Below are 16,506 nucleotides of genomic sequence, written 5' to 3' on the forward strand. Positions count from 1 at the left end.
TAAAGACACAGACCTACTTGAGAATGGACTTGAGGATATGGGGAGGGGGAAGGGTAAGCTGTGACAAAGCGAGAGAGAGGCATGGACATATATACACTACCAAACGTAAGGTAGATAGCTAGTGGGAAGCAGCCGCATAGCACAGGGAGATCAGCTTGGTGCTTTGTGACCACCTAGAGGGGAGGGACAGGGAGGGTGGGAGGGAGGGAGATGCAAGAGAGAAGGGATATGGGAACAGATGTATATGTATAACTGATTCACTTTGTTATAAAGCAGAAACTAATTTTAAAAAAAGATGTGAAAAAAAAGAAGGAACTCTATAAGAAGCTTCAATATATGCAAAGCACTGTATTGCAGAGAGTAAAGAAATGAAAAGACATAGTGGCCCCTGATTTTGAGTTTCCAGACATATAAAACTAACTAACTGATGCAGAATGGAAGATGTGTGACAATGAAAACTGCCATCTCTCGAGCTCTTTACAGTATGGCAGACTGAAAGACACCATCTCACAACCTTACAAGGTAGGTATTATTAGCAACCCCATTTGCAGATGAGAAACCAAGTTACGAAGCTTTAAACTTTACTCCAAAGACACACATGTTAAATGGCACAGCCAGGATTCATCCCAGGCCCGTATAACCTGAATCTTTACTCTTATCACCTCCTTGTACTGTTTCCTTGACCAATTCAAAGATGCAAAGTACAGAGATGGGAACCTTTGCTCCCAACTTGGAAAAAGGGGGAGAAAGGGCCAACAAAATAGAGCAGGGACACCTTGTAAAACTGTGTCGCTTTGGGCAATATGCAAGATCCCTTGATTGTCACTACTAGTGTATGTCTGATTACAAACTCAGAAAGATAGGCAGTTGAGAGAGTAAGAGCGTGCTGGGGGGGCCAGAGGTGTGAATGGGGAACAGCAGGAAGTCCTACCCTTGAAGCAGAAGGGCTACACAGCACCACTGGAAAGCAGCCACGTGTTAATGTCCAGCTGTAAAAATGTCAGGGAGGAGAATCTGGTTAAAAGCCTTGCCTGGCTAGAGCTCAGGCTGAAAATCACCAGTTTCCTTTTTCTCCCCCCTAATCCTTTATAATTTCCTCTAATGCTTTACTCAAGCTTAGGACCATGAGCCTTTGGGGAGCAAAGCAAAGCCCATCTGTTGAGTCAGGAATTTGCCAGACCAAAGTAAAGGTCAATCTTGCTTTTACTATAACTTGGCATTTACATGACCTCAAATACTTCCTAACTGTATCAGCCGAAAATCACTTTGCATTATTGTGAATCACATGTCAAAGGAGAGATGTCAGGGATACTCTTTATTTATTTATTATTATTATTTTTTGCAGTACGCGGGCCTCTCACTGCTGTGGTCTCTCCCATTGCAGAGCACAGGCTCCGGACGCGCAGGCTCAGCGGCCATGGCTCACGGGCCCAGCCGCTCCGCGGTACGTGGGATCTTCCCGGACCGGGGCACGAACCCGCATCCCCTGCATTGGCAGGTGGACTCTCAACCACTGCACCACCAGGGAAGCCCCCGGGGATACTCTTTAAAACAGATAATGACTGGGCTCTTGCCAATGAAGAGAAGAAATAAAATAATAGGTATGTTTCTTTATAATGTGCTTGCTCTGGAAGCTACATCAAAATGATCATAATCATCTTGAGTCGGGAGGAAAAACATTTAGGAATGCCTTTTTTTTTCCAAAGATTTTATTTATTTTATTATAAGACATATAGGTAAAAACTTGAATATTCTGAAAAAGATAGAAAATGGTAATAAAATGGGCATTTTTCTTATTAAGAAACATGTTCATAAATATGCTTTATCAAATGTTAAAATGGTTATTTTGCAAAATAATAATAAATAGAGCAGAGCTGTGGCATAAAAGGGTCAACCCAAAATGCTGGAAGTATTTATGTTTTGTGTTTTATAAAACTTCAGACCTTCGATTATATTTAAAAATTTGGTATTTTGCACTCCAGGTTCTCAATAATTTAGATTTTAAAAATATTTTTTTATGATGGCCCTATGGTTTTAAAAATAATGCAACATAAAACGTGGTTTGACTAAATAGAATTTGATTAAAATAATTTTCCTTTAAATAAAAAATTACAAGACAACAGTAGTAAAGATATAATTTTTTAGCCCATTAGTGGTACATGTAGCAGTTCCCAATTCTATAGACTTCTGGATCCCTGACTGTGGGCACTGAACAAAAATTGTTTACTAAGCTTTAGTTTCCAGCAAGTCCATCATTTCTTTTCACAGCTTCATGGAGCAATAACGGTGATGATCGTGATGAACCCAGTTCTGCAATCCTAGCTCCACAAATATAAGGTACAGAGAAAGAAGTTCTCCCTCCTTTGAATAATTCCTTTGATGGCTTTCCTGTATTTGTTCATGACCCACTGATTGGCCTCAAATTCACGTAACAGAACACCAGGCAAAATTTTAATAATGAAAAATTCTTGTCTAGGCATTATTTTGTAGGCTTCAATTCTCTACTAAGCCAAAGGAGAGAGGAAACACATGTGAACACCAACCATGTCCCCTAATGAGTCTTGGGTGTTCAAGCAGCAAAGGTCAGGCTTTTCCTGTAAATAAATACTGAGTCTTCACAAAGCTCTTTCATTTCTCATGCATTTTGTTTCCCATCAGCCTAGCACGTTAGTTCCCAGCTAACAACAGGGGAAGCCACATCTAACAATACTTAAGAATCCAATCTAATATAGATTATGGGTCCCAATGGCCTTCAGTGATGTCCACTGGGGGACATTGGATGACTCCGGGTGCCTAGAGCACAGAGAGGTCATGGCAGGATTTGGACTTGAGCTTGAAGGCCATGTTCTTGTTGTTTTTGGCCACGATCTTGCCCCAGAAGCGCCTGGCTTTCCTGGGGATGCTCTCCCTCCTCTTCTGGTAGGCCAGCCGCCGCTCGTTCTTCTCCTTGCTGTCCCGCCGTAGGCGGACCTGCCTCACAATGCCTTCAAACAGTTCCTTGACGTTGTGCTGGACAGCTGCAGAGGTCTCGATGAACTTGCAGTCGAACACCACGGCACACGCTCTCCCTTCTGGTGGAGAAAGGACAGGAGAAGAAAGTCAGGGGCGCTGCAGAATATGACCCTAAACACAGAAAGCCAAGCTGGATGAGGCCTGATTTTAAATGGTCCTCTAGGGAACTCTAAGTCAGTCATATATGCGACGGATACAGGAGGCCACTGGGACACATGTCCTCCCAGGGCTTAAATAGAAGGAAAGACCCTCACACGAAGATTCATGGAAACAGGAGAGATGGGCTTTAGATCTGGCCCACCAAATTCACTGTGTGAAAGTCCAAATTCATCAAATATCGGAATATTAATTAGTCAAAGCCATAGCCTAAATTTATTCCCATAAGGAACTGGGTTGAATGCTTTATAAACATTTTTTTAATGTTTACAACAATCTTTAAGAATACATTATCCCTTTCAGATAGGTGATGAGACTGGAGGGGAGAGAGGTGGTCCTTTAAAAACTTGAGGCAGTTCACATAGGCTGTAAGTGGCAGGTGTGAATCCAGGCCTGCTTCACTCTCAGGTTCATGTTCTTTACTCTTTCTCCTGAGTCAGTTTCCTGAATTGAAAATAAGAATCTGACTATTTGACTTTCCCCTCTGAAAAAAAATTTTTTAAGCTTTGATGAGATATTTTGAAAAAAAATTGGAGAATTTCACACAGTACAATACAATTACGGAAAACTATCCAAACAAGCTTTTCTGAAAGTCTCATTTTCGAATGTTCTATTGTGTTCAATGACCAGGTGTCCAAGTTTTGGTTTGGAAAAAAATGACTACTGTAGACAGTCATTTCCTAAGAGTAAGACATTCCCAAGCTGGTTGGGTCTATTAAGTATTCAACAGGGTTCTTTTCTCCTGGGTGGAGCCTGGCAACGCAGTATTTTATTTTTTTACCATCGTACCAAATCTGTATTAGGCCAATAAAATTTTAAGGGCCCCCAAAGGCACTTGGGTGCCAACTCAACAAAAAGGAATTATCCCTGAACCAAGTATGACAAAGGGTATGTGACACCATCGGACTGATGCCTTAACTGAAACTTAGGAAGCAAAGGGTAAGGGCTGGGAGGGTGTTTCTAGGGTCTACAGGAACCAGAGGCAACCAGCGTGGAATTCTTAATCTCAGTGAGCCTCTCACAGTGCCCCTAAATCAACGTTCCCATCCTTCTTGCTTGAAGATGCTACTTTCACTTTAGAAAGGACAAGGAGAAAGGGCTGGGGACTGCCAGTAAACCCCTGAGCATGACCTCTTCCCTAAAGGAATTCCAGGGAAAGCCTTAGGGATAGGGGGATTGGAATTCTGCAGGTAGAACAGGTGATCTGCTGGGGACATGGGCACCTTAGAGAGTATGCATAAAACTCCATGTGGCATTTTAATAAGTCCCTGGTTCCAGCTTCATGAAAGAGGAAGGAAAGAACAACTGTTGGAAGGAAAATGCAGGTGACCCAGAGACAGTTTCTATGGTATTGGCATCACTCCTCTCACCTGATACAGACACTTCCCGGCACCGCACCAGGTCACTTTTATTGCCAACCAGAATTATAGGAATGTCCTCTGCCTGCCGGGCCCTGCGGAGCTGGATTCGAAGCTCAGATGCCTTCTCAAAGCTGGCTCGGTCCGTGATGGAGTAGACAATCAGGTAGGCATCCCCGACTTGCATGCAGTGGTCTTGGAGCCACTCATTCTCCCCCTGATGAAATGAGATCTCCCATGAGCTCAGACTTGCCTGGTAAATGAGGTGTTAGTTTGAAAGAGACAATGTGTTTATCCTAAAGTACCCTTGCTGATATGAGAAAGGAAGAAAACTTATTCCAACTCTCCAAAAGGCATCAGTCTTCCATGCCTACAAGATGTCTGTGGCTGTAAAGACTCCTAGCTCAGACAGCACTGATGCCAAAAAGTTTTACTTTATGATTCCTCCTACAGCTTGAGTTGATAAATTATACAAAGAGTCTGCCAAACAATATTTCCAATTTTATTTAAACTACCAAAAATGAGTCCTTCCTGGCTTCCATAAAACTCTTTTGCCCCTAAGTGATAAAATTAAGAATCCTTTTGTTAGCATAGGAGGGTTCTTAATAAACAGAAGGTCTAGCAAATAGGCTCAGAAACCCCAAACCTTTTAAAAGAAAATGTTGAAAACTAGTAGTGAGAGTGTCAGCTTCATATAATATGTTTTTATGTAGTTTAAAATTATCATCCATACTTACTGGCACTTTCCCTAAAACAAATACGCTTTTTTGTATTCTTGAATAGAACTAAGGGCAAATCACTGCAACTTGCTTGTTATTCAAAGCTCATTTATGAACGACTTGTTCCTTAGAACAGTTTCATTCTTCAGAAGTAAATGCTTTTAATCAAGAAAATGAGTCCACCTCATCTGGAACATCAAAAAGGGCAATGTCACCCTTGCCCCAAACAGCCTGTTGGAAGGCAGGCCCTGAAGGAATTTACAGAGAGCTACAGGCTCTGCATACCTTATTTTCCCACATGTCCAGGAGTATAATTGTTGCACTTTCCCCATCAACAATCAGTGTTCGCTCATATGTATCTTCTGGAAAAGAAAGAACAGTGATCCTGGAGGCAGGCAAATAGGCAACACTTTTCTGTAAAAGGGTATAGAAAATTATGCCAGAAAATAAACTTACTAAATATGCAATTAATTATGTAAACATACAGAGTAAACTGTGTAAATATTTACACAGGCAAATTATTTTTTTAATCACCTTCAACAACATTCTACGTATATTCCTCCAGTATTCTGCTTAGTAATAAGCAGAACACCTACATCTTCTGAACATGTATCACTAAAATGCTTGAAATGAAAAGCATTTGTTTTCATCATTTCTATACCTTTTATATAGTAAAACCATTCAGGAGAATAAACTCACATTACTCCTTTTGACTCAGAGTCCATGGACGGTGCCATGAGAAACACTAACTGCCCAGCAGAACTGTAAACCCAGCTCATAAGCCTTCCATGGAAACCCACTGCACCTTTCAGTGGGGTGATTACTGAACATTCACTGGCCATTTCAGGAGCTTTCAGCTCAGAGACGTTTCTCCTCTTTTGAGACGTGCAAGAAAAAAATCTTGAAACTATCCCTGCTTTGATGAAGTTTTCTTCGTTAAAAAAAAATACAGTTCCCTAGGAATAAATAGGCTTGTTTTTCCATCTTAAGTAGAGCAGAAGTGCAGTCTCCAGCTCTACTTAGTAATGGAAACCTTCCTCCCTGCACTTGAGCCCAGATTGAATGCAAGAGAAGGGTGAATGCAGTACAAAGGGCCAGAGCAGCTCCAGCCCAGAAAAATCAGTAGGAGAGGGGAGAGGGGGGATTAACGGAGTTAACTGGGATTTCTGCAAGAGAGATTCCCATCAATTCCACACAACTGAACCCATACCCACTCTATTTTCACAATGAGGTTTCCTGTGTTGAATTTTATCATTTGAGAATTATGATCTTCATAATGATTTTTTGCCATTTTTCTTGCTGTTCCTTTTGCCTGGAATCTGTTCTCTCAAATATCGAAAGGCTTGTTCCCTTATCTCTTTCTGAGGGATGTGTTCCCTGACCATCTATTTAAAATTCCATTGCCTCTCTGCTACCAATAATCCTTACTCCCTTCCTTGTTTCATTTTTCTTCATTGTGCTGATTGCCATCTAACATGAATCCATTTAACGTACTTATTTTATTATTTTCTGTCCCTCTCGCCTTCCAGAATGTTAAGGCAGAGACTTGCATCTATGCTGCTTACTGCTATTTCCCCCAGCACCCAGGACAGTGCCTGGTAGATTGCAGGTGCTCAGTTAATACTTATCAAAGGAATGAATAAATGATAAATATAGCATTGTGGCTTGGGAGCACAAGCAAACCTGAATTCAAATCTGGGTGCCACCTCTTATTAACTATTTGGCTCAGGACTGCTTACTTAAGTTCTCTGAGCCTCAGTTTCTTCGTATGTGAAATGGGATTGATAAGAGTATCCACACCTCAGGGCTGTGACAATGACATATATTAAGCCTGGGCACAAAGTAGGAATGCAATAAATGTTAGCTGTTATCACCGCTTCTTCAGATGGAGGAAGCTGGCTCTTGCCATACTTGCGTTCCCTACCATAGGTAAATCCTAGCTTAAGAGCCCTGTATCGTAGGAACCAGGACATTTCCTGTTTCATTATAGTGAGGGGTTTATAAAAAGCAATGCTCCTGGTTCAATGTTTCTTCCTCTAAGAATTAGAATCCGGAGAGGAAAAGAAAAGACAATATGGACAAATGAGAATAAAATTAGCCAGGAATGGCTTTGTCTTTCTCTCAGTTTTCCCATCTCTTTACGTGTCATTCTTCTAAATGATGTTGACAGTTTTCCCACTGGGGGATTTTAAATCTATTATTCCCATCATGTTTGCCATGCACAATATATATCATGAATGGGATTGCAGTGGAATGCCTAATTTGGCTTACTGGAGAGTAGGGCCTCAGGACCTCAACAGGCACATTTATACAACCAAGTGCAAGTCATCAAAGCTTGAGCAGATGGGGGTAGGGGGCGGGGGAGCTGACTGCCCCTTACCACCTCAGAGTTTTTCTCTTTTCTCTGCGAGACCTACCTGCACTCAGAAAACTCAAAAAAGCACTTTCTCTGCCCTCAGCTCATCACTCACCACGCAACAGTAGGCACAAGAGATTCATCTGAATCCTTAGTAGTTCAGACAGAAACATACTGTATCCCAATAGCTAAGGGGAAAAGCAAACTCAAACTTTCTCTTGGTTTACGAGGTACCAGAAGAAGTCTGGAGAAAAAGTGGACTAAAGATTCCAGCTGCAGAAGTAAGGCCAAGCTGCTTTGCTGTTCTGGAAAGTTCCTGACAGGATCATTCTGACTGGACTTACCTCTGCCTGAAAATCATTGTGCCGGAAACCCAAAAGCCTAAAGCAATACACCTCTGCCCTGCTTTGTGCATATGCCTTGCACCTGGGCTTATGTATCACCTCTGGCCACATGCCCCAAGGATTTCTCACTCAAAGCATCCTGCTTGAGAGCCTTCTGCAACCAGGAGAGGACCTGCTTGCAAGCAAAGCTCTATTTTCTCTTCCTCTCTTAGTCCCCACCTTTCAGCCTTTTCAAGGGTTAACTGGGTAAGAAGAGGGGAAATAAAAGAATATAAAATTCTAGAAGAGTCCTTTGAAATTTGCCCTGGGTTAAGGTGTATGGAGAAAGGGTTAAGGCCTATTGGCTTATAAGGCTTTTCAGTAACCTGCTCTGGGGAGTCCTCATTTTTCCGGTCCTCTCCACGAAAGCCAGGGGCGTGTACTCACACTCTGCATAGCAAGAGAGATCATCCTGAGGTGTGGGATGGAGTTTGTTGTCTGCAGCCATTTTCCCTGGACTAACGCACCTCGATTTGTCTGTCTGCATTTGACCCTCACTGTGCTTGGAGGACCATCCTGCTCAAGACTGGCTCAAACGCTGTGTGTGAACCTGCCCAAGAGTTCTCTTACCTGCTGAAACCGGCTAAGGCAGCCCCTCGAAAGTTCTGAGGCTCCAGCATCCCTCTCCCCTCAAAACTCTCAACTGCTTTCAGCTTTCAGAGTGCAGGGGATCCCAAGGAACCCTAAAGGAACTCCGGCTTAGGAATACTGGCCTCTCCTCTAGTGGCTCACGTCTCCTCTGCACATATCACAGGGCCCCAGCCAAGAGGGACCAAAGTGGATGAGAACTTCAAGCAATGAAAGGTCCAGTTGTGGAAAGTAAGCCCAAGGAAAGGAAACAACAGATTCAGAATCAGCTCTAACTAATGTTCATTCACTCAGTACTTACTATGTGCCAGGCACTGTCACCTGTTATCCTCTTAATACACTTTGAAGTAGTTATTGTCCCTATTTTACTAATAAGGAAGCTTAAGGAGGGTAAGTTTCTTGTCTCCAGAGCACCTAGCTAAGTCAGTGTCAAAACTGGGGTCCAAACTCACATCATCAGGCTGCAAGTCCAGTGCTCTCTCCTGTACTCCCTGTGCACACGTGCAACGTCTTCCACCTACCCCAGGGCTTCCAAATCCTAGTGGTCCTTAGGGTCCAGCTCAGAGACCACCACTTCCTGAGCCCTTTTCTGATTTTCACAGCCAGAAGTAATATTTATTTTCTCCTCTGAATTCCCACAGCACTGCCCTTGTACCTCTTTGATGACACTTATCACATCCTATTAATTTATAGTTGATCTCTACTGCATATACTGTAAGCATCTTTAAGGAAGAAGCCCCACGACTCTGTATGTCCTCAGAGTGTCGCATCAAGCTCCACGGCATAGGTTCAGTAACTGTTTAGGGATGAATGGATGGATGGATGAATGAACAGCATTAAGTGTGCACAGAGAGTCATAAGATTATTGCAATATAATCTTAACAACATCCATCTTTTTTTTTTTTTTTTTTTTTTTTTTTTTTTTTTTTGTGGTATGCGGGCCTCTCACTGTTGTGGCCTCTCCCGTTGCGGAGCACAGGCTCCGGATGCGCAGGCCCAGCGGCCATGGCTCACGGGCCCAGCCGCTCCGCGGCATATGGGATCCTCCCAGACCGGGGCACGAACCCGTATCCCCTGCATCGGCAGGCGGACTCTCAACCACTGCGCCACCAGGGAGGCCCAACAACATCCATCTTTATTTGGAGAAATGATGATGAGAGTATTGTGTAGTTTTTTTCTTATGGTTAAGGCTGAAAAAAGAACAATGCAGTGAAATGCCGTGGAAAACCCTCTCCTTGGGAAACATAAAAGCCAACTAGCGATTCCAATAGCCACCTATACGTAAGCGCTGTAACCCTAGACAGTATAAATTTAGTTACTCAGATAGGACACGTTAGGTAGGATGAGTCAGCTGAGAAGCTTCTTGTTGTCCAAGATTCCCTCTGTGAGGAGATAAGGAAAGGATTCTCTCTATCAACTGCCCCCTCTCCCTATTAAACAAAGAAGCTTCCCAGATACAGAAGCCTGCCTTCCCAAGTTTCAGGGATGGGTAAATCTTCTTAATACTCTATGCCTATGGAGATACTGCCCTCTGGATAGATACCACTGCACTCTAATGGACAAACAGTTTTGAAAGTCTGCTCTCCACTAACTGTTTCAATTCCTCCCTCCTAAAGAAACAAACAAAAACTCTTGGTTGGTCTCTTCTTTATGCCAGTCTCCAAAGCACTTTATTATTACTTCTTAAGGTATTCATATAATTCTATCCTGCTCTGAATTATAGCCACTGACACTTAGCTCCTTCCTAAGAGGGTATGTATGATGTACCTCGTTCATCCCTGGGTACCCCAGAGCCTAGCATGGAGCCAGGCATGTGGTCGGTACCCAGCCCAATGTGCTACAGTACGTAACAGCATTTGGATGCTAAATCCAGGGGCTGCCGAGTACAGCGAAAGAACACAGGATTTAGGTTCAACCACAACTAGTTTTGAATCCTGTCCAGACCATGGACTAGCTTTTTCACCCTGAGAAAGTCACTTGACTTCATAAGCTTCCATTTCTTCACCTGTAAAATAGGGATATTAATACCAAATTGGTTCAATTTTCGTAAGCATTATCAAAATACTTGTGGGAAGTACTTAGCATGGTGCCTGGCACATAGCAAGTTCCTTATCAATGACAGAAGGAGAACACCACCAAACTAACTTTATAAAATCCTGAGTTCTAATGCCAGCCATCCCAGTGGGTGATTCTAGGAAAGTCCCTAAGACTCAGTTTACTCATATGAGTACAGCAATAATGTCAGGACCAAAATAAACAGTAGCAAATATAAGGCTCCCAATAAAGTGCATGTCCCACTGCGAATGTGCATTCTAGGTGGTAGTTCCTCCTCCCTTTCTCCTATAGTGACAATCCCCCACAGGTTTTTACATAAAAAGAGATACTGACCCTCTTTCTCTCTTGAAATAGGGTTTAGCTATCGTCCCTGAGATTTCAGGAGTGAGGAGAGAAATCAATGTTCCATCAGTGAGTCATCATTTAAAGCCAGTCAGAGCTGCCTCATGAAGCAGTGAACTCCCAGACAATGGAAGAATAAACGTTTAGTAGAAATGGGCTGATGACAGTAGTGAGCAAGGAGTAGGATTTCTATGCATGAAGTAGAGGGCAGAACCGACTCATCACTAAGACATCTTCCTACTCCGGAAGTCTGTGATTCAGCTGTGAGTTGCAACTGAGCGTAGAGACAGACCATGCCACTGGGACAAGCACTGGAAGGCTCTTCCTTCATTTCCGCAGCTGCAAACAGGGACACACAGCGACCCTGGCATTGTCTAAGATGGGAGCCGTGGCTGAAAGACACTGTATGAAAACCACTGACTATTAGGGTCCTCATCTTACTTCCCAGAATGTAGTGCTATGCTTTACACGTATTTGAGGAATATGTGAATTTTTGAGATTGTGTTACCTCAAATTAGTTTTGGAAATCAAGGCTTAAATAATAAATATTTTAAATGAGATTGTACAGGGCAAGTTGTCTTGAAAAACTGTAAGACTATACAAATATATGTATCATCATTGTTGTATTTCAATATTTTTTTAAATGTGCTATTTAAAATACAGATTTTAAATGATTTTATACCCTCAAAAGCCTCTAATATTGCAATAAACAAACTAATGAATTCATCCTAACAGTTTTTCAAATCGGTTTGGTTTTAGGTATCACCATGGAAAAAAGGCTGTGTCTACACTCAGTTCTTGAAAGGTCCAGGTCAGAAATGGCAAAAGCCAGAGGTGGGACCCTGACCCTCTGGCTCTGCCCTCTATCATCTGTCTCCCCAGGCCCTTTAGAGCTGGAATCTAAGAAATTTCCTTTCTGGCCCAGGTTCTATCTACGAGCATTTTCATTTTCTTGTCCCAGGGGCTTACGCCAGTGCTTCTGTGGGGACTCAGCTCCCGAGCCAGAGCCAAGAATGCATAATCGCAGTTCCCACCTCTGCAGATAAATGACCCACCTACTTGTTCTTTCTCCTGGACCACTGCTGACCACAGAAGCCCGCTGGGGCTGGTCCACCTACCTCCCAGCATTTCGCAGTCACTGTCCATGCTGTCATGCACGCCTGCAAAGATGCTGGCCAGAGTGGACTTGCCCACCCCCTGTTCCCCTATGAGAACCACCCGGTAGTAGGTGTTCCCCGACTCGGAGGAGATGACTGAGTCCGTGGAGTCGGAGGACCAGCTCCGGCGGCAGTGGTCCTCGGGGGTAGCAGAGTGACGGTTGCGCTGGCTGTACTGGTGGGGCTCTTTCTGGACCATCAGATGCCTGCCATCGGCTGGGACGCTCCAGCGCTGCTGCTGCGGCTGCATGCCCACAGTGCCCTGGCGCATGGTGACATTATTCAGAGTCATCGTTGGGTCCTAGAGAGCAAAGCAGCCAGGGTGTTAGCATTAGGAAGCATGAGTGAGAGCTCAGGGGGCTTAAACACAGTCGTCAGTGATGTTTTACTAAATGAGGTGAGACCCAAGAAACCCTAACACAAGGAACACCAATGAAGCAGTCAACAGGCTTTCAACCGAACACACACACACACACACACACACACACACACACACACACACACACACACACACACACTCTGTTACCAGCTCCTCAGGCAGATTGTCATTTGCAAAGAGGAAAAAATACCATTAATATCCCCCACTGCCCTGGGGCTTCCTCCATCGTCAAGGAAGCCTGGGGATTCCCCACTCAGAGCTGGCACAGAGGCAGCCGGAAGGAACCAACAGCCTCCAGAGATGGCTTGAAAAGCAACAAGTTAATGCAGCTGGGGACCAGCTGGCCAGGTTAGCTGCTCTTGTCTAAACATGGCTCTTAATTGCACCAGCATCCAGTGGGCCTCAGTGGGAAACACGTGACAATGACATCACTCCCCCTGGCTGGACTGGACAAGCGATTATTGGAACTTCCATGTTTAGTAAAGTTGCCCTGATGCTCCCCAGCTGCCTGAATTAGCTATTATTTGAGGCGGGGGGGGTAGAATTTGTTTGAGGTTTATGCCTCAGCTCTGCCCTCCTGTCCACGGATATCACATTTAAAACATCCCAGCCCCATGCCTTGTCCTTCTGGCAGGGAAATGACCCGCTCAGGTTCAGACCTGTCAAATTCGCAGAGAAAATGCTTCACTCTTATTAAACCATGTCCGCTTCAAGAGCTCTTTAATTCAACTCAGATTTCCACCTTTCTGAAGCAAATCAGGTCAAAGACTCTCCCCAAAGACACTCAACAACTTCGCTACAACTTTCCCTTTCTCAGGACTCCCCCCACTCCCGCCCCCCTTGCACGGATGTCTGTACTCCCAGGCTCCTTCAGATAAAGTAGAAGCATTCTTATTTGAATCAGCAAGGTCCACTCGGGAGAGCGAGAAATGCACAGACACTCCCCTTCCCACGCTCACCCCCACCCTCCACACCCCAACCCGTCGATGACCCTAAGCACGACCCTGACCGCGATGATCAGCCGGGTTTTTTAATCTCCCGAGCAGCGCCCCCGTTGGCCGACTTGAATTCAAACAACCAGAGCCTGACGGCTGCCCTCTGACCACAGCGGGTAGGAGGAGGTGGCCCTCTTCCTGAACTGAAGCAAGGAACCTGCTGATGACAGATGGCATCCTTTGCACCTTAAACTTTGCCCCTGACTTGGAAAACCACAGTGTGGACAGCACGTTCCGAAGGCTCTTTTCTCAACTTAGAAAGTTCTGCGGGCTGGGAACGCCCACCCCTTCCCCAACCAGCCCCCCACCCCTCTCCAAAGTCGGGAGGGCCCCCGCGGGCCGCCTGGCTTACTTGGGCGTCCGAGGGTCGGTGAGCGCTGTGATGCTGGGGCCGCCGAGCGCAGGGTGCTCGCGCGTTGCCGCCGTCTGTGCCTCCGCCGGAGCCCGCCGCCCGCAGCCGCCGCGGCCCCGCGGTTTATACCGGCCCGGCCGACCAGCTCTGGGGCTTTTCCGTGACGTCAGCGCCCCCGCCGGGAGGGGCCGGCTGTGCAGCAAACCCGGACTTGCAGCCACTTCACTAAATCAGTTACTCGCCATCATGTGACCCCACTCTCCCCTTTTAAAAAATAACGACAGTTCAATCCCAGGCTCCTTTATTTTGTTTTGTTTTGTTTTATTTTATTTTTACCAGGTGGACACAGGAAGGTGAGAAAATACACTAAGTGCCACATAATCGCGCTTCCGAGGAAAACACTTGCGAGCTGTCCGGATAAAGGATGGAGGAAGAGGCAGGTTTGAATTGGAAACCCAGTTTCGCCAGAAAACAAAACAGGGATCAGCCCGGCGCGCGTGGAGATTTAGCCCTTCGGATGGGGCTGCGGCCACGTCGAGCGGTCAGGGCTTGTGTTAGCCGCATCTTCTGCAAGGAAAACAGCCTCTACTTCTCCTTTTACTTTCTCCCTGGAAGAGGATTGGAGGGGAGCCCCACACTGCTCTGTTTCCCTTCTCTGACAGGGACCCAGAGAGAAGGGGCCAGAGGAAGTTGAGGAAAGGGGACAAGACCTTGAAAAGGTCTTAAAAAATAACCTAATTAAGGATCCAAGCAGATTGTGCTAAATGTTGCTGGCGCTCCCCCTCTGGACCGGGATGCTGAGGCTCCTCAATCAGGGAATTTAATCAGTGTCTCGTTCGGCAGCATCTCTGTGTCAGGCTCCCTGGCATGGCTGGGCCTGGTCTTGGAGCCAGTACTCCAGCCATGGGAGGAGCCCTGAGCCAGAACTGGGGCCCAAGTCCCCCGAATGAGTCCTGTGAGTAAAGGGCACAGGGTAGTAATACAACAGCCACTTCTACTACCATTTACTGAGTACCTCTGAGTCCCTATACTCAGTAGGTACTGTTAGGCCTCTGCAGTACCTCGAACTTTACTACAATTTGGCAAGGTGGGTATACTGCCACTCCCATTCTATGGAGGACAAAAATGACAAAACAGCCAGAGAGCTTGCCCAAGGTCACACAGCTCGGATAAGTGGCAGCGTCAGTATTCAAAGCCTGGCTTGCCCGGCTCTTTGCACCAGCTGGAGGGATTCAGTGACTTCTTTCTGGGCACATGGGCATTTCCCAGACACTGTGTTTGGAGATGACACTGGCCTTTCTAATACATCCATCCATCCACTTTTCCAGCCAGCTTCTTCTCTGGGTTGGCTGGTGGCTCCGGAAAACAGCCAGAGGCACCAGCATCTATTCGAGTGGCTGGACTCTGCTGTGAACAGGGTCCATGTTCCGTTATCCTGCAGCACTTATCTGCTCTGGGGATTATCCAAGTGACCAGCTGCTGAGACATGCCAGGCCCCAAGCTGGCAAAGGTGAAATCCACAGAGGAATGAAAACTTAGAGATCTCTCAGTCCTATGTGCCCTGGCCTCCCCCACCCTCCTACTTCTTTTATATGTGAGGAAGCTGATACCCAGAGGGGTGACTACCACTCAGTTAGTAATTAGCAGAGCTGGAACCAGAACCTGGGTGTCGTAATTTCTTGGATGGTTTCCATCATTCCCATCGAGTTTTCCTTCTGGGTTTAACCAGGAGGGGATGGCTACAGATGTGGGGAAAGGAGAAGAGTGGGGGGTCAGGGAGGGACAGAGAGGGAGAGAAGGCGGGAAGGACACCATCCAAAAGTCTTCCGCTGGCTCCATGCTAAAATACATGTAACATGTGAATCATTTGTACTTCAGAATTATCCATGCTTTTTCCATGCTGAGCCTCCAACTCTGTCAGCTGGTCTCAACAGAAACATTACGTGCGGTAAAAACTAAGAATAAATCAGAGTATATAAGCATATCATCTACCTCTCAATTCTACTTTTTCCCATTGATAAGAACTTAATTCTTCCCATTAATGAGAACCTAATTCTATGTCTAGGCAATATCCACTCTGAACAATTTTTCATTGGTATATGTGAGGCATGTGAAAGAAAACCAACTCTAAAGATGGGGGAGGGGGACTTGCAGTCCACTATTGATTCGGTAAGTACAGCAATGTTGTGTTTGAATAATAGAATCTGCCTTCTTAAATTTTCTGTCCCACAAGAAGCCAGATGAGAAAACAACTACTTAGGAAAAGTTAAAACTGAATGGCAGTTAAGTTGGAGTGAATATTTAGACAAAAGTCACAGTTATACCTCGCAAAGCACATTTGACAGCCAAGCCTTATCCGGCAGAGTCCCAGCTACCTCGTCCAAGATTCCAGCTCACTGAGACCATCTGAGGTTATAGAGATGGAGAGAAAAAGGTGGAATCAGGGAATTTGGGCAAATAGCAAGTTCTGAAGAAGAAAAATTGGCAGAATATTGTAGTTTCTTGTTCTATGAATTATTCCATCTGTATTCCTTCTGCGGGCATGTGAAGGCTTCCTCAGGTTTTAGCTAACAGAGAAAAGAGTGGGGCCAGGAGACAGAACTCCACACAAAAAGAACGAATATTTACTGACCAATGCACATGCCTTATCTCAG

At 45.1% G+C, this 16,506-nt stretch overlaps 1 protein-coding gene across 2 annotated transcripts; it reads right to left on the reverse strand.

Moving 5' to 3' along the window:
• Positions 1–1,700: 1,700 nt before the first annotated feature.
• On the reverse strand, positions 1,701–13,975 carry GEM (GTP binding protein overexpressed in skeletal muscle). 2 transcript variants are annotated; one of them, XM_081214323.1, is made up of 5 exons: positions 13,853–13,975; positions 12,088–12,427; positions 5,531–5,607; positions 4,539–4,743; positions 1,701–3,071 (listed from the first exon to the last, which is right to left on the reverse strand). In XM_081214323.1, the coding sequence occupies exons 2-5, from the start codon at positions 12,416–12,418 to the stop codon at positions 2,794–2,796; spliced, it is 891 nt and encodes a 296-aa protein (XP_081070449.1). In that variant the 5' UTR covers positions 12,419–12,427; positions 13,853–13,975; the 3' UTR covers positions 1,701–2,793. The 2 variants fall into 2 exon arrangements, with proteins under 2 accessions (XP_081070449.1, XP_081070448.1); XM_081214322.1 differs by having other exon boundaries at positions 12,025–12,427.
• Positions 13,976–16,506: the final 2,531 nt, after the last annotated feature.

The sequence above is a fragment of the Mesoplodon bidens genome, assembly GCF_964165515.1.
Source record: "Mesoplodon bidens genome assembly, chromosome: 16".
NCBI lineage: Eukaryota > Metazoa > Chordata > Mammalia > Artiodactyla > Ziphiidae > Mesoplodon > Mesoplodon bidens.

Coding starts and splice junctions, on each gene's coding strand:
- GEM (XM_081214322.1), bottom strand. CDS start 12,418: ATGACTCTGAATAATGTCACCATGCGCCAGGGCACTGTGGGCATGCAG. Junction 5,608..12,024: donor CCAGGAGAAAGAACAAGTAG/GTGGGTCATTTA, acceptor TTTCTTTTCCAG/AAGATACATATGAGCGAACA. Junction 3,072..4,538: donor CCGGGAAGTGTCTGTATCAG/GTGAGAGGAGTG, acceptor TTTCTCCACCAG/AAGGGAGAGCGTGTGCCGTG.